Source organism: Mustela nivalis (genome assembly GCF_964662115.1).
Source record: "Mustela nivalis genome assembly, chromosome: 5".
NCBI classification, from domain to species: domain Eukaryota; kingdom Metazoa; phylum Chordata; class Mammalia; order Carnivora; family Mustelidae; genus Mustela; species Mustela nivalis.
The window spans coordinates 83,070,059-83,090,015 of NC_139024.1; the positions used below are offsets into that span (position 1 = coordinate 83,070,059).

Sequence of the window (19,957 nt, forward strand, 5' to 3'; positions counted from 1 at the left end):
ACTGCCTTCCTGCTCGTAGGCCTATGCCCTTGCTGTTGCTCTGTAACCTGGCACCCTGACCTTGTCTGATTCACGGGATCCTCCAATGGCCTCCCCCACGGCTGATCTATGCCAAGGCCCAGCACTTCTGATCCCCAGGCTAAGCCACCTGTGACCCCTTCTCACACAAGCACAGGGGCCGAGGAGGACCCCACGGACAGCTGCTACAGTCATAAAAATAACACGCTCCCCACCAAATTCCAAATCACCACCAATACATTTTATTTGAGGGAGGGAGACAAGGTCAAATCTTATCGGGAACTTTTAAACCGAATAGTATGAGAGACAGCGGCCTGCCTAACTTCTGGGCATTGACAAGTGCGCAGGGAAGCATATCCCACACCTAAGTCCTTACCATGGAACTGACCAGAGGAGCGTTTGAGGAGGGAGACACATTCAGAGAAGTCACATGATTTCCTTTCAGAAGGTGCCACCTTCGTGTCAGAGGAGTAGTGTTGAGAAACATGAAGGTAGTACCTAGCGGGAGCTTCCAAGCACAGGCCTGGACATGATGATGGCCTCGTGCAAGGGGCCCAGGCCCTATTTACAAAGCAGAAGAGCAGTGCTCGCAGCTAAGCTGCAGGATGATGGCTGGGGCTGTCGTGGATATGAGTGGGGTGGGGAGTGGGATCTGACCCAGTGAGCCTTTTCCCATTCTAGCTAGGCCTTCGTGAGCCACTCTCTGGCCCCTTGCACAGGGCAGACTCGGCAAATCTGTGAAGGAAGGGGGTTCTGCCTCAATTCTCCAGCCTCACCCGCACCTTCCCAGGTCTAACGGGTAACCCATCCCCTGGGGGCAGTCTCCCCCCAACCTCCTCTCCTGGACAGATACACGGCAAACGTGGAAACCAAAGCCCTGCTAGCTGGAGCACAATGAGGTGTTGCTGGGTCGGACTCATCTAACAGGTGCCCGAGATGACCACACCCCACCTGTGGTGGCCAGGCTGAGACACTGTGTTTTTTTCAGGGGATTCAGGTTACTCCAGAGCAAAGCACGATCCTGAGGACACCCGGCGGAAAAGCAAGCTGGAGCCGCGGAAAAGCTGGCCCTGGATTGGAAGGAACGGGTGAGTCAGTGACCAGGGAGGTCACACTTCTCGTCCCGCCCCAGGGCAAGGCCAGCAGGAGCCAAAGCAGGGGACCAGCGGTTCAAAGACCCCAGGATCGGGGGTGGGGGCGTAGGCTGGCAGTCCTAGAGGGCAAGGTCAGAATATGCCCTGTACTGAAGTACGAGGGGTCAGTTCAGTTCCCATCGAAGTGTGACCAGTGTCGCTGGGGCTAAGAGGAGACTTGTTGCCCTTCTGGCTTCAGAGACTTCTGGGACTCCCTAATGCCCACAGGACATGAAGGAAGGAGCCCTGACTCAAGCTGCTGTGAAGAACGGGGTCTGCCTCTTGCCCCCACTGCTTCCCTCCCATCCATCCACTTCTCAGCCCTGAGGCCTGTTGGGGTGCTGGTTTGACTTCAAGGCAAACCAAGGCTAGGCCAAGGCAAGGGTCTGCCCTGCGCCAGATGCCTGCATCCGTGACCTCTGGGACCAAGGGCTCCAGGCCGGCAGGAGGGTGCTTGGGCAGAGAACACAAAATCCCAAGACTGGCACCCATGCCACGTGACCCAGCTCAAGCCTCAGGTTCTCCCGGGCAGTGGGGATGTCTTGCAGAAGCGATGGGTTGGCCTCAGACACGGCAGCCAAGTTACTCAAGGGCTAAAATACTGGGCTTCACCACCTACTCCGTGGGCTCCCTCAGAGTTCTCCTTCTCAGAATCTTTTAAGAGTTGAAGAAAGGGAGACTGTCTTTTGCAAAATCTGTAAGTAAATTCAGATCTAGCGCCCTCCCACCCTTTCTAAAATAAAGTGAAAATTTAACGAAAATGCCTTAAATCAGGAGTCTGTATTCTTAATGCACCCTGTGACAACACTGGGCCCCGAGACAATCTCTCATCTTTCCACACAATGCAAAGCCCTCAAAACCATCTGACCTGACTGGTGTGGGGGAAGAATGGCGGGTGGTGGGGGGGGAAGACACACTTCTGTTGGGAACTTGCTTACCTGCACGCTCAGGTATTTCCAGCAGTGGATCCAAGACTTGAACACGGGGGAGTACGGGGGAAGCCCGGCCTGCAGCCTACCCAGGAAGGAGAGCACATCAGACCCACTGAATGGGGGGAGATGGCTCAGCCAAGGAGGAGAGCTCAAGGTACGTCTTGGGAGCTGCCACCACCCACATCCCCAAATCACAGGTGCAGCCTGGGGCGGGGGCGCAGTGAATCCCAGAGGATGCCGGCGGGTGGTGGGGGTGGCCAGCCTATGCACAGACCAGGCAGGAGAAAGCAGAGCACCAGGGACAGGCTGAACTGGATGCCCTGCCCCCCACAGCCCCGCCAGACTGCCTGGAGGAGGGGCGCACACCTACCCGCAGTTGTTCACAGCCATGAGGTCACCGACCAGCAGGAAGGGGTAGGTCAGCATGCTCACTGCAATCTGAAACCCAAGGAGACCGGAGTGGCAGTGACCCCACAACCACCGTTCCCGACTCAGGGAGCAAGGGCATACTGTGCCAATACCCTACACCCGGGCCTGCCTCTAGCCATCACCAGAGACAGCCTCCCAAGCCCCACTCGGGCCCGCAGGGAAGGAGAAAGGGCAGCTGGCTGAGCCGCTGGCTTGACTTACCCCCATCACAAATTTGGTATAGCTCCGGATGGCCAGGGCCTGGCTGAACTGGAGACAGAAAGGAAGACCAGTTTGTTACGGGCACTGTGGGCGGCCCTTCAGAGAAGCACTCTGGCCACATGCTGCCTGGTCTGGGGCCCCCCAACCTGACCCCATACACTGGCCTCACACCCTGTCTGGGCTCGGGGTCACAGCAGATATGGTGTTCCCTTCAAGAGCCCTGCCAGTGGCTTTGGTGGCCTTGGAGCCAGAGCCAGAGCCAAGAGAAGGCCTGAAAGGCAGAAGCAGGCAGGGGGGAGCAGAATAATAGGACTCCCGAGACCCAACCTGAGATGGCGAGTAGCAGAGGTGCAAACCCCATTAAGTAGAATCATACCAGCTGCTGGCCTGTGCACCCCACTAAGCTGTGAGTTCCAAGGGTCTGGCCTGTCTGCCTTGATCAGTGTCCAGGGCTCAGCACACACTTGGTGCTTAGTTAAGTGCTTACTGAGTGAGAAAACAGACACCCACCCAACTCCCCAGATGCAGAATCCTGGTCTTGCAGCAAAAGGCGAGGGGAAACTCTCAACTTGTGGCCATCCCCTACCTTACCAAGCTCTCACCCACTTCGGACCCTAAACATCTGAATCCTACTTTGCCTAGAAAACAGCCCCTCTCTAGGAAGGGGGACCTCCCTGTGCCTCAGCCTCATGCCACATGGCCATCCCAGCCGGTGGACACCCTGCAACCTCGGATGCAGCCTTGTCTAGCCCTCTGTGGGAACGGCAGCCTCATCTGAGCCTTTAAGCCACACACAGAAGAGCACCTGAAAACCTCTTTCCATAAAGCTGGACAAAGCCAGTCAGCTGTGGGACACCACACCCCTCAGGGCCCCAGCCTTGCTGTGTATGTGATGGCAGCAGCTCCCCCATCCACGAGGCCCTGAGAAAGGGGCAGACCCTGGGTATGTGGGAGCTGATCTCCAAGGAACCAGCTGAATTTGCCAACACTGAAAGGCCAACAGGACTCACCTACCCAAGTCAAATGACTAGACCCAACTTCCCACTGAGCAGAGGGCTCTCAGCTAGGGTGGGGACATTCCTCACCACACAGACACATACCCAGACACAGACACATACAGACCATGAGCCCCCACCCCACCCCACGAGGTGACTCTGATAGACAGGTCCCCAGCTTGCTTATCCTCCTGGGGCTTGCAATCGTGCTGTTAGAATGTCTAGCTCCCAGGAATCTCCTGCCCATCTGCTCCCAACTCGTCCTGGTTCAGGCCAAGCCACTCAATCCGTCAGGTCTCTAGATACCTTTCTTAAACAAGCACCTTTTAGCATCTCAAAACTAACGCTTCCCTGTGACTGACCCAGTCTGCTGTGCAGACCAGGCTGTATAGATAGACCACTGCTACCGAAATCGTGGGGTACATCTGCAGGGACACTTCCCAGGCGACCTAGAAAGCCGGGAAAGACCTAGTCCCAACCCTGTTGATTCCTAGCCAAGTGCTTCAGGAGAGCCTTTCAATCTCTGGATCTCAACTTTTTACCAGTAAAATGGGACATTACACCTGTACTGTTCCCTTCACAACTGAGGTGCTGTTGGTATCAAATGTCGTAATATTCACATAAGCATAAAACATCAAGCAAAAGTTAAAGGGTTATGGGCTAGTCTGTATCCTGATTTCTGGATTCACTGCTGGGTCATCACCTTGGAAAAGCTGGAGTCTGTTTTATTTCTAAAGCTGCCCAAGGAGGGGCACTCCATGAACTCCTCCAGGTCTGGTTACAGATCTTGAATCTCCTCTCTCTTGAGCCCACTCTCCTCAGAAGCAAAGCTGACCCCAGCACAAGAGGTCCTTTTAGGGGGCGCTTGGGTGGCTCAGTCAGTTAAGTGTCCAATTCTTATTTCAGCTCAGGCCACGATCTCAAGTGTCCTGGGAATCGAGCCCCCTGTCAGGCTCCGAGCTCAGTGGGGAATCTGCTTGGGACTCCTTCCCCCTTTAACCCTCCCCCAACTCGTGCGCGTGCGTGCTCTCTCTCTCTCTCTCTCAAATAAATAAGTCTTTAAAAAAAAATAAAGGGGGTCCTCTTGGACCACTCCCCAGAGACCCTCTCTAGCCCTAAGGGCCTGGTGCTAAGGATCGCAGGGTCCTGAATCTGCCCCAGACCCTGGGTATCAGCAGTACATGGAAAATTGACAAGTCCTTGTTCCAACCAACCTGGGAACCTGGATTCTGGTCGTTTCCCAGCCCCCCTGGGGTGTCACTCACGCTGTCATCCACCAGGTAGGCATTGATGAAGTGGGCCAGCAGGTTACAGCCCCACAAGAATACCACATCTCCCAGGAGGTGAGGGATTAAGCCGCTAAAAAACAAGGTGAGCAAAGATAAGCTGGGGGAGGGAGGGGGCCATTTCTTGGGGGCTCCATGCCCAGGAAGGAGACAAGGATGTTCCAAGCTCAAAACATCAGCATATCCAAAGTACAGCCTCAGGAAAACAGCCTCCAGGGGCCATGTGGGCCAGCGGCTAGCCACACCAGGAGGGAGGGGTTCTTTTCTTCATGGGGGCGGGGTGTTGTCACAGGCCACATCTGAGGCCACAAATTAGTTTAAAGTCTCACACGTGGTTTTCTAACCACAGAGATATGAATGTTGCTAAATCTGGGATTTTCAAATGCAGATTAGGAAATAGCGTCTACACATTTATATTTTCTCCTGGACTCTTCACCTAATCCACTCCCACAAAGCACTTGGCTTGATGCATCTGTAGTCTTCACCCCTAGAATGTTCCACTGAAGACATTCTATACAAGCTTCTGCAAGGAGGGCTGACTGTTAGAAGAGATGGCCTTCAGAAGAAACAGCCCTTCAAATTGCTACAAAAGACCCCGAAAATACAGGCAAAAGGCCAGACGGAGATCAATGAGTCCTGCGTGCTGCTGCTGTTTCTTTCAATGTGTTTATTTGCTTGTTTAGATACAGAGTGACCTGGAAAACTCTCCAGGAGAAGAATGGCTATCTCTTGGGAGGTGTGGCAGAGAGTTCTGAATATGCGCAACTCTTGTTTCAAAATATTTGAAGAGTTCAGAAGGATATGCGCCATGATGGAACTAGAGGGTATTATGCTGAGTGAAATATGTCAGAGAAAGACAATTATCTCTGATATGCTCTCTCTGATAGGAGGAATTTGAGAGGCAGGGTGGGGGATTTGGGGGGTAGGGAAGGAAAAAACGAAACAAGATGGGACCAGGCAGGGAGACAAACCATAAGAGACTCTTAATCTCGGGAAACAAACTGAGGGTGGCCGGGGGTGGGGGGTAGGGAGAGGGTGGTTGGGTTATGGACACTGGGTAAGGTATGGTCTACGTGAGTGCTGTGAAGTGTGTAAACCTGGTGAGTCACAGACCTGCACCCCTGGGGCAAATAATACATTACATGTTAATAAAAATAATTAATAAAAAAAGAATATGCGCCACACATCGAGGTGATAAGGGATATGAAGAAACTGAAACTTCTCTAATGCAGTGGCCAATCTTGATGCCTCCACCTGTGCTCAGACTAACCACTCACAGGCGTTCTGAGGCCTTCTTAGTGTGGGAACATGTACAGGTGTCACCTGGACCACACACACGTGAAGCACAACAGAACCCGATGAGCAGGCATGTGTCAAGTCAGAATCCCTTCATACCTGGGAAGAGGGCCCTATACAGTGAGTGTGAAAACAACCAGAGGTGGTGACATGTCATTTTATGTTCTGATGTACCCTTTAGGCACACATATACTTATTCACATAGGCTTATATGTATGCATATGTATGTGTACATATATGTGTATGAATATAAGAGTGTGAATGTAGGGGTGCCTGGGTGGCGCAGTGGGTTAAAGCCTCTGCCTTTGGTTTAGGTCATGACCCCAGGGTCCAGGGATTGAGCCCCACATCGAGCTCTCTGCTCAGCAGGGAGACCGGTTCTCCCTCTCTTTCTCCGCCTATCTCTCTGCCTACTTGTGATCTCTGTCTGTCAAATAAATAAATCAAATTCTAAAAAACTGTGTGTGTGTGTGTGTGTGTATCAAGGCCTGGCGGTCCCAGCACTCCTGACATGGAGGACCAGATCGTGCCTCGCTGTGGGGGGCTGACCTCTGCACTGCAGGATGGCTAACAGCATCTGGGGCCTCTACCCACCAACTGCCAATTGTGAAAACCAAAAGCCATCTCCAGACATTTCCAGCATCTCCTGGGGGCAAAACCCCCTCCTGGTGAGAACCATATGCACACATGTGCACCTACATGGTCATTTCTTGGTTAAGTGAGACCCTATATAGAAATACCTGACCAACTACAAACCACAGTGAATGAACAGGGAACCCCATTATCCAGTATGTTATGTACATAACAGCATGTTGGTCCCAGCCCAGACCTTAACAAGGCAAAAACAAAAGACAGCTGTCCAGCGTGGCTCTGGGATCTGCTTGTCGTTTGCTCCATCTGGACATGCTCTTTTCAGTATAAGCTTTCTGTTTTACAGGTGACCTGAGGTGGGCGTGAGACACCCAGGAGGGCGAGGGTCTGTGGGCCTTGGGAGGCGATGGGCCCCTGCTGATGGCTGCTTGGCACAAAGACAGGCCCAGCAGAGTCACGTGTCCTGACCTTCCAGAAGCCGGAGACCAGATCATTTCGTGCAACACCCACCATGTTAAACACAGTAGCCCAGCTCAGCAAGATCGGCCCGCTCCCATCCCCAGTGCCAAGGGACAGGGTCTGGCAGAGGGCCAGTCAGTCTGTCTCCCCGCCCCCCGCCCATCCCAACCCCGTGTGCTGGACAAACAGTACCATGTCTGTGCGAGCCGTGATCTGCAAAGGGCCGAGCAGCTTTGGTCCCGGTAATCCGTGGCTCACACATGCCACGGAGCTCTACGGAGCCGGAATGCAGCTGCGCGGGAGGGGCAGAGCCCTGTGGTTAGTCTGAGTCTGGCGGCTATAGCCTGAGAGGTTGAGAAGGTATCTGTTAGTAGAGCCATGCCACGAGGCCAGCTATGGGGTACAGAAACTCACGTACACAAAGAATCCCAGCAGACCCTCCTCTTTGAAAATCTTCCCGATGGAGCTCAGCACACCACTGTGAAGAAGGGAAGACAGGGATATGAGGTCCCCCAGTCACCTTGGAGTTCAGCCCCTGGTGAAGTGGGGAGCCCACCATACTGCTTAGAACTGAGCCGGCTAGTCCTGGCCTGGATGGGGACGTGGGTGGGTTGGGGGAAGGCTGTTACCAGGCAGAACCCAAGCAGCGAAAACAGACGGTGTTTATCTCGGGGAGAGGGGTATTTACAGTTCAGAGAGATGGGAAAGCCTTCACCCCAGGAGAAGCCTAGCGGTTCCCTGCTGCTGCTTTCTGGGGATCTGGTGGAATTTGGCCATTAGGCTTCCAGTCTGGGCTACTGCAGACAACAGCCTTTCTGTCTGAAGCAGCATTCTGGCAGAGAAGGCCTGCATGCCCGACAGCGGGACACCAGGAGGGGTAGCAATTGGGGACCCACTTGCCCATGGGGCAGAGAAGGAACAGGGGGCCCTGCAGGAGACCCTGGAACCAGATAGCCCAGATGCAGCCTGGGAAAAGGCACCACCCCCGCCCCCAACCCCCAGCAGCTCAGAGATCAAAGGACAGGCTGCTGCCTTAGGTATGAAATGCAAAGGAGGTTCAAGAGCTGCCTCTGGGACCTGGGGCTAGTGATGCTGAGCAGCCTGTCCTATGTGGACCTCCTCCAAAGCCTAGGCAGCAGGGGAAACCTAAAAGAAAGCTGGAGATGGTGGGAGCCAAAGCCCTAGTGCTAGGCTGCTCCCGGACCCCTGCCTTGCCAGGCCCCACAGCCCTTCTTCCTGAATGCAGCTTGGCCCACCGGGGCTCTGAGCTGCATCCTCCCCTCCCATTCCTGTCGACCACCATTACATTTCAGTTTGGGACAATAGGCCAATTTCCCACTAGTCAACCCAAAATGGGGCCATGGCAGTGGAACCACAGGATGGCTGTAGAAACAACAGAAACCAGGAACTGAGAGTCTTAGGAAGGGTCCCAGAGACTGTCCTCCTGCTATATGCCTCTAGCCTCCTCCCACTGTCCTGCACTGAGCTTTAGGGGGGCCAGGTTGGGTAGAACTGCCACAGGGGAGGGCTGCGGCCCCACAGCTACATCCCCACAGCTCCCAGCTCAGGGCCAGGCATAACAGATGCTGGGTGAGTACTGGTGAACCACTGAGAGGTTGGGCCCACGCCCACAGGGGGAAAGCCTCTTAGCAGAAAATGAAATGAGCTAAATGATTTAGGGCATAAATGAGGATCCAGGAGGGAACCCTAGCTCAGTCCCGAGGGGCACAATCTGAGCCAGCTCTGCTCCCACTGACCCCCTCTGCAGGGCTGCCAGAATCAGCCAGGGCAGCCCTGGACACACAATGGAGAGGAGCAAAGGCCTGGGACATCGACCATGGCAGCCCCTGCCATGTTCCCCTGAAGCTAGCATGAGACCGAGGACAGAAGAGGGACAGCACCTGACCCCAGCGCGGCCTGTCCCAGCAGACTCTGAGTGGCCGCTCCTACCAGTTCTTTAGAATCACCCACCTGTACTTGGCCTCCCGTCCCACAAATTGGACCATGCAGCGCATTGAGATGACTGAGGAAAAAGAAACACACAAGGGTGACATGGTGGCCAAAGCCCAGGGCAACCCAGTGTGTGTGTGTGGTGGCGGGGGGGTTGCCCACTGCCGTGGCCACCATGCGTGGCCTGTGTCAGTGCAGGAGGGCAGGAGGGCCTCAGGGATTCCCATCACACCCCATGACCATGGCATCCCGTTTCTTCTGCCCAGGAGGGCCCTGGCTCCCTCTGGACAGGACTCCCTGCCAATCTCTCCTCAGTGCGGTTCCAGGAAAGGACCCCCACACAACTGTACTTCCCAGTGATCCACCACCGCCTGCCTGGCTATGGCCCATGAGGGGTTACCCCACAGTGAAGCCGTCTCCCCTGGGGTGGCTCACCATGCAGGGGGTGGGCCAGCATGCGGGACACACACTGCATCATCATCTCGTAGGAGGTCTGGAAGAAAGCAGAGGGTGGGGACGCGGTTTGCCCTCTCTTGGGACCTGGCACTCCCGGGGAACCACAAGCTCTTCCAAGGGAAAAACTGGGATCCCACAGCTCCCGGTGGGGTCAGCCAACCTGGGATCACCCCACTTATCAGCCAACCCCCCCTTCCCTCCACCGAGGAGTGCTACTGGGTCTTGCACTAGACCCCATGGTAGCCAAGAGGCTTTCTGGTATCCTTTATGGTGTGCGGACAGGGTTCCTTCCATGTCCTACCCACATGTCCTAGCCACATGTGTGTGAGCGTGCACGCGCATGCGCGCACACACACACGAGGAGCCAAATCTGTGTCTCTTCAATGACCCGGCCCACTCTGCCATGAGAAATAATGAGACTGCCCTCCCAGGGCCCCTCCCTCTCCCAGCTCCAGATACCCACCTCTTTCACTACTTTCTTCAGAGAAGTCTTCATGTCATCCTTGTTGGAAACCTGCTCGATTTCATCTGGAGGAAAAACCTGAGATACAAGAAACAAAGGAGTGGGGCACGTGGCTGGCTCCGTCGGATAGCATGCAACTCTCAATTTCAGGGTTGTGAGTTTGAGCTCAAGCCCCACATAGGCGTCATGCTTACTTAATTAAAAACAAAACAAAATAAAACAAAGGAGGGCCAAAAGCAAAGTACAGCTATATCTTTTAAATGTCATACTTAAGAGACAGGGATAGCAGGAACCAGCTCCTGCAATTTTCCCTGCAGCTGGGTCCACCTCCAATAACTCCAGGGCTGGAGCTCCAGGGGCTGGGGGAGAGCCCCTGCCAGCATGGTGTCACGGTTGTGGGCAAGCAGGAGGACTATGGGGCAGGATACTTCCCAATCAAGGAGACACAGTCCTGGGCCACCAGGGTGTAGAGCCCTGGCTACGGTGCACACAGCCACCTCTGGGGTTGGCAGGGAACTTGGGGGAACCTCAGGCAACTGCTCCTGGCTTCACCTCAGGCTCACCTTCTTCATACTGCCCCTGGTCACCGTGGAGAGGGCGTTGGACATCAGTCGGGGGCTCAGGCCTCGGAAGAGCCCTATCTTCCCATCCACCTGCACGATGTACTTGGCTATAAGAAAGCAGAGATGGCCACATCAGATTTGGGGCCAGACGAACTCACTCCACGTCACACTCACTCCCAGACCAAATGTGTCCTATTCCTCGGTCACAGAAGGAACAGCTTTCTATCCAAAACTCCAGAAGCAATTGGGCCCCAACTCCAAAGTCTTCTCTAGCCCATTTCTCTGGGTAAAACCTTCAGAATGTGTTTTCAACCAACAAAGTCACATATTTTAACTTTGAAGAAATATTTGGCTAGCTGGGATATGGTATTTTAACGCAGCAACTTCAGTGCTACAACCCAGAAACCACTTCTGTTGCTCATAAAAAATGTTTCTCTTGGGACGCCTGGCTGGCTTGGTCAGGGGAGCATTCAGCGCTTGATCTCGGCTTCATGTGTTCAAGCCCCACACTGGAAAAATAAATTAATTTTTAAAAAAATGTTTTCCTTGGGGGCAAGAAAAAAGAAAAAGGCAGAGAGTGCCCACAGGCAACGATGAAGTTTGCAACCTAAGGGAGGAAGAAAGGGAAAAAGGAACAAACAGAATCCCCTGAGTACACCATGGAGAAGGCGGTCCTCATCCTGTCACTGTCACTGTGTTGCACCCAGGCTCCCACCTGGTACACATTAGCATTTATGAATCACAGCAGGGGGTGGGGAGAGTAGGTGGGGGTGGGGGGATGGGACAAAGCTAGTGGAGAAGTAACCAAAACAGGCACCAGTGAACTGTTCTATAGAAAAAAACATAAGCAGTCAGGGAACTTGGACCCTACCTGAATGAGTCAGTGCTTTTTTCTTTCTTTTTAAGATTTATTTGAGAGAGAAAGTGAGAGCATGTGAGGGGTCGGGGGAACAGATGGGGGCAACAAGCAGAGGAAGGACAAGGAGACTCTGCACTGAGTGTAGAGCCCGACGTCAGGTTGATCCTAGAACCGGAGATCATGACTTGAGCCAAAACCAAGCTTAACCAACTGAGCCACCCAGATGCCTCTAAAGATTTTATTTTTTTTTAAGTAACTTCTGCACCCAATGTGGGCCTCGAACTTCTAACCCCAAAATTGAGTCACGTGCTCTACCAACTGAGCCAATCACATGCTCTATCCAAAGTTCTATTATTTTAATATAAACTTTTAAACTATGTTCAAAAAGGTGATGTATTCTTTTTATTTTTTAAAGATTTTATTTAAATTTATTTGACAGAAAGAGATCACAAGTAGGCAAAGAGGCAGTCAGAGAGAGGAGGAAGCAGGCTCCCTGCTGAGCAGAGAGCCCGATGTGGGGCTCGCTCCTAGGACCCTGAGATCATGACCTGAGCCGAAGGCAGAGGCTTTAACCCACTGAGCCACCCAGGTGCCCCAAAGTGATGTATTCTTATAAACCTGCATACCTAGAAGAGAAGCTAGCAGAACTTTCTTCCAGATACCATGCTGCCCTCCCAGACCCAACTTCAGCTCCTTAGCACCACGCAGTGGCAGAAACCAGCAAAAGCGCCTTTCTCTCCACGGCAACATGTCTGCCAACCCAACAAATTCAATGTCACTGCTAGAATAGGCTTTCAGTGGGGCCAGAGAGCACCTGTTCCCTGCATATGTGGCTTTCTGAGATGAGCATGGGGCTGGAAAGAGAGGAATAGGAGGGGACCGGACACTGGGTGACATGGCAGGGTGCCCTGATTGACAGAGTGAACAGGCAGGAGGAAGGTTTGTTTTGGAGGAGGGGAGCTCCAGGCAGCAAGAGAGGCAGGCAGGATAAAGCCTCAGTGTGATCAAGAGTGAGTCACTTAGCCTCTTTCTATCCGATTTGGCCACCAGTAAAAAAGGAGAAAGGATGGGGTGCCTGGGTGACTGAATCAGTTAAGCATCTGCCTTCAGCTCAGGGCATGATCCCCAGGGTCCTGTGATCAAGCCTTGCATTGGGCTCCCTGCTCAGCGGGAAGTCTGCTTCTGCTCCTTCTGCTGTTCCCCTCTCTTGGGCTCTCTGGCTCTGTCTCTCGCTGTCAAAAAAATTAATAAAATCTTAAAGAAAAAAAAAGGAGTAAGGACCCCTTTCCCCCTCATCTCAGAGGTGGTTTAGGAATAAGTAAGAGCAGAGAAAGGTATAAAATATCCCTACGGCCCAGCCAAGGCTCAGTCATTCCACAGTCTCTCTGCAGTCCCTGGAAAAAACTCTCCAGGCTATTACACCAAAGAACATCATGACAGCTGTGGCACTTTCCATCGCAACCTGGAGAGGAGTAGATGTTGTCTAGATAGGAGACAGCTGAGCCCCCTTGCTCTCACATGAGAGCAGGCACGGTTATCTTCAACTGCCCAATGGCTGTATGTTTACAGCATCTGGATGGAAACAACATTTCTCTACTCAGGGTGAGTGGGGGCACAGAACTCTGCTCATCTCTTCAAGATGCAAGATGTGGGTCAAGATCCCTTCACCCTGAGTGCTTTCGGGAAGCACTCTGTGACACGAGGAGAGGCAGTCTGGGTTCTGACCCTTGGTCCCTCGTACGGCCAGAGCACGCACAGAAGCCACCAGGAGGGGCTGGCAGCTCGCTGCCCCAGCTTCCCACAAAACCCGTGTTCACTCTACCCTATAGCTTCTCCATGCAACGGTCAGCGTGCCTGCCCACTTCTGTGACCTCCCCCTCCCCTTCCCAGACTGTTTCTATATAAAACCAAATATGAACACACTTTCCCACAAAATGACATGTCTGGCCTGGCCATGGGCTCCTCAACACCATGGTGGCAAAATGGAAGAGAGCCATGACATCAGATTCTGCCAACAGTGTGTGGAATTAAAAAGAAAAAGGCAGGGGGCGGGGAAGGGGCGCCTGGGTGGCGTCTGTCTTCAGCTCAGGTCATGTTCCCAGGGTCCTGCATAGGGTTTTCTAGTCAGCAGGGAGCCTGCTTCTCCTTCATCCTGTGTGCATGCTCACGCTCTCTCTCCAGCTCTCATTCTCCTTCAAATAAGTAAAAAATACAAAGTAAAAAAAAAAAAAAAAACTTCAAAAAAAAGAGAAAGGTGACAGGAGGCAAAGCCCCAGGTTATCTGGCAGAGAGGTTTTCAGAGATCATTCTGGACTGACCAAACAGGTATGAAGAGCAGAAATGGAGGAAGCCTGGGGCAGGGGGGGAGGTCATCAGCCCAACTGTGAACATGAGAACGAGGGCACACTTAGCGAAGTCCAGTGAGGGTGGGCACTGGAAGACACTGATGGTGCGCTGGGACAGCCTGAGCCAGATGGCGGCTGGAGGCCTGGGCATGAGCAGTAAGAGGCAGCCAGGTGGGCTCAGCAGCCCGGGCCGAGCTCTCCCGGGGTGGGCCTCTGGGGAGAGACCTCTTAGCCAGCAGAGCCACAGCAGGAACTATGGGATGCTTGACAAAGGGTCTGGATAAAGAAGATGCCACGGCTTCGCACACCAGGAGCACGGGGGCCAGCAAAGCAGTCTGCCAAGCTCCAGCGGCCGCTCAGGGCAGGCCGGAGGTGAACCGCAACGCCCTGGGCACTGGCTGCTCTGTGCCTAGTGTGGGAAGATGCTCGAGGAGGCCCCCCCACCTGGGGAATGCAGGGGAAGGAGGAGGAAGGGAAAGAACCCAGGAAGCTGCTGGAAAAGGCCTCCTGCTGGCGTAGCAGCAAAGCAGAAACACTGGTAACAGGGCCAGAATGCTACGAAAGCAAAGGGAAACCTCCCTGGACTCCCATTTTCAGGCACAACTTGGGGTGGCAGGGATGACAGGGGCCAGTGTCCAGAAGCTACAGGCGGTGGAGCTGGACCAAAGCTATCCTGTTTACCTGCTCCCAAAGCTGTCTTGTTTACCTGCTCCCACCCTAGCGACCCACTGTCACTGGGCACACTTCAACCCCTTCCGCCGCCTGCCCGTCAGACACGGGGTCACGCTCCCCTGCGTGTGCCCTGGGGCCAGCTGGGCCTGCTCCCAGCTGACGTTTTGTCTGTGTGGGCTTTCCAGCCTGGGAAGCAGACTCACCATAGGTGAAGAAGCTCGGCAGATAGAGGACCTTCCTCCCCAGCACATTGGTCCCAATGGTGGGGGGCATTGGCTCATGACCCACCTTCAGAATCAACAAACACAAAAAGGAAGGTCAGATTCCACTGTTGATCCGGCTCATGGTTGCTCATGCCCCCAGGCCTTTGCCTCTTCACCCACACATTCCAATGGCGCTCCTGTTGGGTGTTCTCCATGGCAAAACGTACCAGAAATGTCATCGGCAGTCTAGAACCATCAGCATCACACAAGCTCCCAACCAATGGAAACGTCTAGTCCCAGACCACACCCTTACCATAATCCAAGTTGCCCTGTCCCTCAGCATTCTCACCTTCAGATTCCAGACATTTCCAGTGCAGAAAGCCCCCAGGCCCTTTTATGTACTTTGAACCCTGCACTCATCTCAGAATAAATCTCAGGTAATTCCCATCTCTGGACTAACATTTCAGTCCAATCTCAATCCCAAATGCACCAACACCCAAACACATTAAACCCCCATCTCGGTCCCGAACTTCAGACGGCCCACCTCCGAGTAAGCCACCCCAGGGTGCACCCCACACTCAAGTTCCTGACTGCCCCCACTGGAGAGGCGGACAAGTCTGTCCCTCTGGCTCCCAGGCACAGCAAACTGTTACCTCCAGTCCCGGATGCTCCTCAAACAATTCTTCATCTGTGTTCTAATCTTGATTACTTCATATCCCTGTGACACAATGACCCCTTCATTTCTGTAGGGCTATCGTAATTCTTGCTGGATAGACGCTGGTTATAATTATAGCACCCGTTAAACTCATGGGGGAGAGGAGAGGACACAGCCACCCACACCCCTTAGGGGTGGGGGTGTCTCTCCTGAGGTGTGAGGCCATTTATGATGCTGCCAACTGTTGAGGAGAGAGACTCTATGGCCAGACAGGAGGCAAGGTAGTTAGACCAGTACCTAAGAGTGGTGCGAGAAGTCCCCTTCCTGGGCAGGGGGCCAGAACACAGCCCTGTCCCTCACAGGAAGGCAGTCAAGCACCTGGACCAGAGCAGCTCTTTTTGGATGTAGCAGGGAACAGAAATGGCAAGGCTGGAGAGCTCTGCCTTAAAAACTGGACTAGGTATGCTTCTAGTGTTTTCCTGGTCCCATTTCGTCTCTTCTTTACCTTAGTCAAGTGTTTTGAAAGTTCTGGTTGTCACTTGGGGACGTCATTCTGAGCTACATGACAGATCACTGACTGTACATGAAGAAACTCTTCCATGATAGCCACCTTCTTTTCGAAAAAATGAAATTGTAGCCCAGGGGAGTTGAAGGAAAGGGATGAGCCAGCTGACCCAAGCTGTTAGCCCTCCCCCTCTAGACCTTTCCCCATCTCGGACAAATGGTCGAAGGTGTCAGAACCTCCCCTCCTCATTGGAAAACCTTTAGTTTTGATTTTGTTCCTTCCATAGGTGCTATTCTCTTTACACTCTCAACTCCAAGTCTGAGCTACTACTGTTCTGTTGCTGTCTCAGTCTAGTCACCATCTGGGGGTCCTAGCAATTCCACCTGCACCTTTAAATCTGCTGTGTCCCTTCACCCTAGAGCCCCCAAATCTGCCAAGTCTATTTAGCTTCCACCTGGGGTTATCAAAGGCACACATCTCAGCCCCATTCCCTCATCCCAGTTTCCCTTCTTTGTGCCCAAGTCACATGCAGCCTAGTTCATCCCCAGATCTTTTAAGCCAGTCCTCCCCGAGCCAGAGCTGCGGTTCTGCACCTGACACTGGCAGAGCCAGTTCCTTACCCTCAAACCTCCAACTCCTGAAACTTGACTTGGACGAACCCTGATCCAAGACTCCATGTTCTTGTCCACTTGATCTAGCCAACCCCTGAATCTGCCACTCCAATCCTGCCACTTGCCTGCCCCCAGACTGAGAGCTGCTGTTTTGCAAACTATGCCTGATTCCCAAGGTATACTTCACCCTGAAACACGTTACATTCAGCACGAGCTGGATTCAGATCACAAAGATGACCTCTGTCACCCCAACTGGGAGCACCATCCTTACCTACCCATCCAGTTCTTTTCACCCTCTAGTCTCCCTCATACCCAATTCCCTCTTCAAATCACTCGTATTTCAATGCTCTTCTCACTGTACACCAAATCCACCATGAAGCCCCTCCTCACTCCGTTCCTGTGAAACCCCCTCCCCGCTCCCACCAATTCCTGATGTACTCCAGCATCCTCTATCCCAGAGACCCTCCTAGCTGCCACCCTAAAAACCCAGCCCTCACCCAATCTTGCTCTGTCAGATGAAAAACTCAGCTCCCGGTACCCTTGCTTCTCAGGTAACATCAGTTCCAAAGCCCCACTTTCTCTCCCAAGCCTGTAATCTATACTGCTGAAAATGCAGCCCTAATTCCTTAAGAAAATCAGCTCCCAGATCATAACCAAATACCAGTCTCAATCTTCCCCCACCAGCTATTTTCAAATCTCAGTCACCCTAAGATGCCAGTCAGGCATCTTAGTGTCCCTGACTGAATCTCCTCATTCCTTGTCATGTTCCCAGTCACACCTAAAAATCTACTGCTCCACTCCTTGGACCCCAGATTTCAACTGCTCCCATGCCAACTGTATCTCCCACTCTCTCAGTCCTGTCACAAAGACAGTAAATCTGGTGCCCATTCACTTCAACTCCAACCTCAAATCTTGGTTGGCCTCCATGTCAATTTTTACCCCCCGATTTCTTCCCTTCCTCACTAGAAAATTCTAGGTGAAATCTTCAGTGATCAGTCGTGGCTGGAACCACCCCTATCTAAACAGTGCCCATCTCAGTTTTGTCCACCTAATTCTGCCAAATGCACTCCTTCCACCCGGCTTCCTTCCAGCTCAATCTCTCCCTTTCTCAAGCAGCCCACTTCATCTGCAAGGCCTTGCCCGCCACCACCATAGGCCAAGGGCCCCTACATAGCTCCATTCCAGAGTCGTCCTTCCTTGGCCTCAGTTTCTGCCAGCCTCTACCTATCCTGCCACAGTATGTCCCACCGGCCCCTTCTGCCCAATTCCAAAACTCCATAACCCATTCCCCCCCCATACAAGGACTGTAAGTCCCATCTCCCGACCGCAGGTGTGACTTTCATTTTCTCTTCCAAATGCGTCACCTCTTTCCCCCTAAAAGCCTCCTCCTCCTCGGTCTCCTCTCCAGACAAATCGCCATCACACCCCTCCCCCATTGCGTCGCCCTATCTGTTCCCCTCCCTCAAAACGCGTCACCCTGACCCCTCCTCCCACCAAATCTGTCGTCGCCATCAAATCCAGAGCCCCCTTCTGCAAACGCATAGCTCTCCCCTGCTAAATCCTTTGCCTTCGCCCTTTCCCACTAAATCCCCATACCATTAAATCCACCGTCTCCTCCCCATCGCCCCCGCTTCCCCGAGTCTGATGCCCTTTTTTCTCTCCTAAATTTTTGGCCCTGGCCTCCAGTCCTTTGTCCCCTCAAACAGCTTTAAATCCATCTCTATCAAATCCCAAGCTCCTGCTACCCTCCCCCTTAAGTATGTGCTCTTCATCTAAATACTCTGTCTTGGCCCCCAATCCTCCTCCCCGCCCATTCGCCAAAACTTCCCGCCCCTCCCCCCATTTCTGTTGCTTCTTTACTCGCCCTAAAATGCTGCCCCTTCCCTCCTATTCTAAGTTCATGGCCTCCGTTCCTTCATCCTCCAAATCCCTCTCCCCATTCCTTCGATCCCTCCCCTGCACACACCAAAGTCCTTGTTCCTTCCATCCTCTCCCAAATCTGTCCTTTCTACGCCTTCGCCCCCTTTCCTGCACCCCCAAGTCCCTCAACGCTTCCTTTCTTCCTCACTCCTTCAGCCCACTAAACCTGCCGACATCGCCCCATCCCCAAATCCGTCGCCATAGATTCCCTGCCCCCATCCTCTTCCAGATCCCGGCCTGTCACCTTCACATCAGCCCCCACCTCCCTGCGGCGCCCTGGCCGCGCACCTGGATAAGCAGCTTCACGTAGAGCAGCGGGTGGCTGAGCGCCGTCACGCCCGCTCCCAGCGCCACGAAAAGAGCCTCGGTGGTCGGGGCGTTGTCCCCGGAGCCCAGGCCCCCGGACGCGCCGTCCATCCTGCGGGCGGAGGGCTGTGCCGCAGGCCGAGGGTGGCGGGGGTGTGCACGGTGTGCAGGCGGCGGATCGCGAGCCCGAGCCTCGACCCCCGCCGCCGCTCCACCGCGAGCTCCAGCTCCTGCTCCGGCTCCCGCCATCCCCGCGGCACCGCCGCGAGCCCAGGGCGCCACTTCCGGGTCCGAAGCCCCCATGGCGCGGGGCGGCGAGGTCACTCCCCGTCACGTGACGGAAGGGCGTCCCGCCCCTAGCAGGCGTCAAGGGGCGGGGCGGGGCCGCACCACTCACGATTGCGGGGGAGCGCGGGTGTGTGGCGCGGCGAGTGGTACGCGCCGGATGTGGCCTTCGGGCGCAGTTGGTGACTGACCCCACGCTGGGTTGCAAGCCGGGGCTCAAGGGGTCGCGGGCGGGCCGGGCCGGGGGTTCTGGAAGTGTGAAGCAAGCCGCCTGCCGAGGCGCTCCCCCGGGAACCCCACCGAAGGCGGCGGGGGCGGGGCTCGACGGCTGTGCCAGCCAGACGCCCCCAGTCCGGTCTGAAGCGCTTCCAAGCCCCCTCCCCGGCTTGGTGAGTTTTCTCTGCAGTTCTAGGCCCGCCCCTTTGCGGGCCGGAGCGCAGGCACTGACGCCTGGGAGGCCGCCTTCCCCAGTCGGAGCTCCTCCTAGCTCTCCAGTCTTGTCTTGCCGCTTTATCCTCCCCGCTGTGCTAAATTTAGGAGCCCTTTAGCTACTCTGGTCTCCCTCTTTTGTAGCTGAAGAACGTTCCTTAGAGCCCACGGTTAGGAAAGTATTTTGTCCTAAAGTCTTTGAGTATCTCCCTCACTACGGGGTGAGTGTTTTAATCCATCTTTAAATGGGAGGATACACAGGCACGGAGTTGGGCAACGAAAGTCTAATATTTAAATGGGTAATGATAACTGGCCTTCAACTCACACTCGCTATATGCCAGGCATGTTAAAGTGCTTTGCAACACGTTAACTGAAGAACGGTCGTGGAGGGGTCC

General features: G+C 54.0%; 1 protein-coding gene across 2 annotated transcripts; it reads right to left on the minus strand.

Moving 5' to 3' along the window:
• Window positions 1-237: 237 nt before the first annotated feature.
• Window positions 238-19,534, minus strand: MTCH1 (mitochondrial carrier 1). Of its 2 annotated transcripts, none has more exons than XM_082732249.1 (12): window positions 18,831-19,534; window positions 14,852-14,936; window positions 10,773-10,879; window positions 10,210-10,287; window positions 9,726-9,783; window positions 9,312-9,363; window positions 7,759-7,818; window positions 4,974-5,067; window positions 2,714-2,761; window positions 2,454-2,521; window positions 2,090-2,165; window positions 238-1,088 (listed from the first exon to the last, which is right to left on the minus strand). In XM_082732249.1, exons 1-12 carry the CDS (start codon window positions 19,149-19,151, stop codon window positions 1,017-1,019), a joined length of 1,119 nt encoding a protein of 372 aa, XP_082588375.1. In that variant the 5' UTR covers window positions 19,152-19,534; the 3' UTR covers window positions 238-1,016. The 2 variants fall into 2 exon arrangements, with proteins under 2 accessions (XP_082588375.1, XP_082588374.1); XM_082732248.1 differs by having other exon boundaries at window positions 4,923-5,067.
• Between the last annotated feature and the right edge of the window lie 423 nt (window positions 19,535-19,957).

Excerpts from the sequence above, each read along its gene's own strand:
- MTCH1 (XM_082732248.1), bottom strand. The coding sequence starts at position 19,151 with ATGGGGGCTTCGGACCCGGAAGTGGCGCCCTGGGCTCGCGGCGGTGCC. Across the intron at positions 10,880-14,851 it reads GCCGAGCTTCTTCACCTATG|CCAAGTACATCGTGCAGGTG; the intron begins GTGAGTCTGCTT and ends GCTTTCTTATAG. Across the intron at positions 9,784-10,209 it reads TGAAGAAAGTAGTGAAAGAG|ACCTCCTACGAGATGATGAT; the intron begins GTGGGTATCTGG and ends GCTTTCTTCCAG.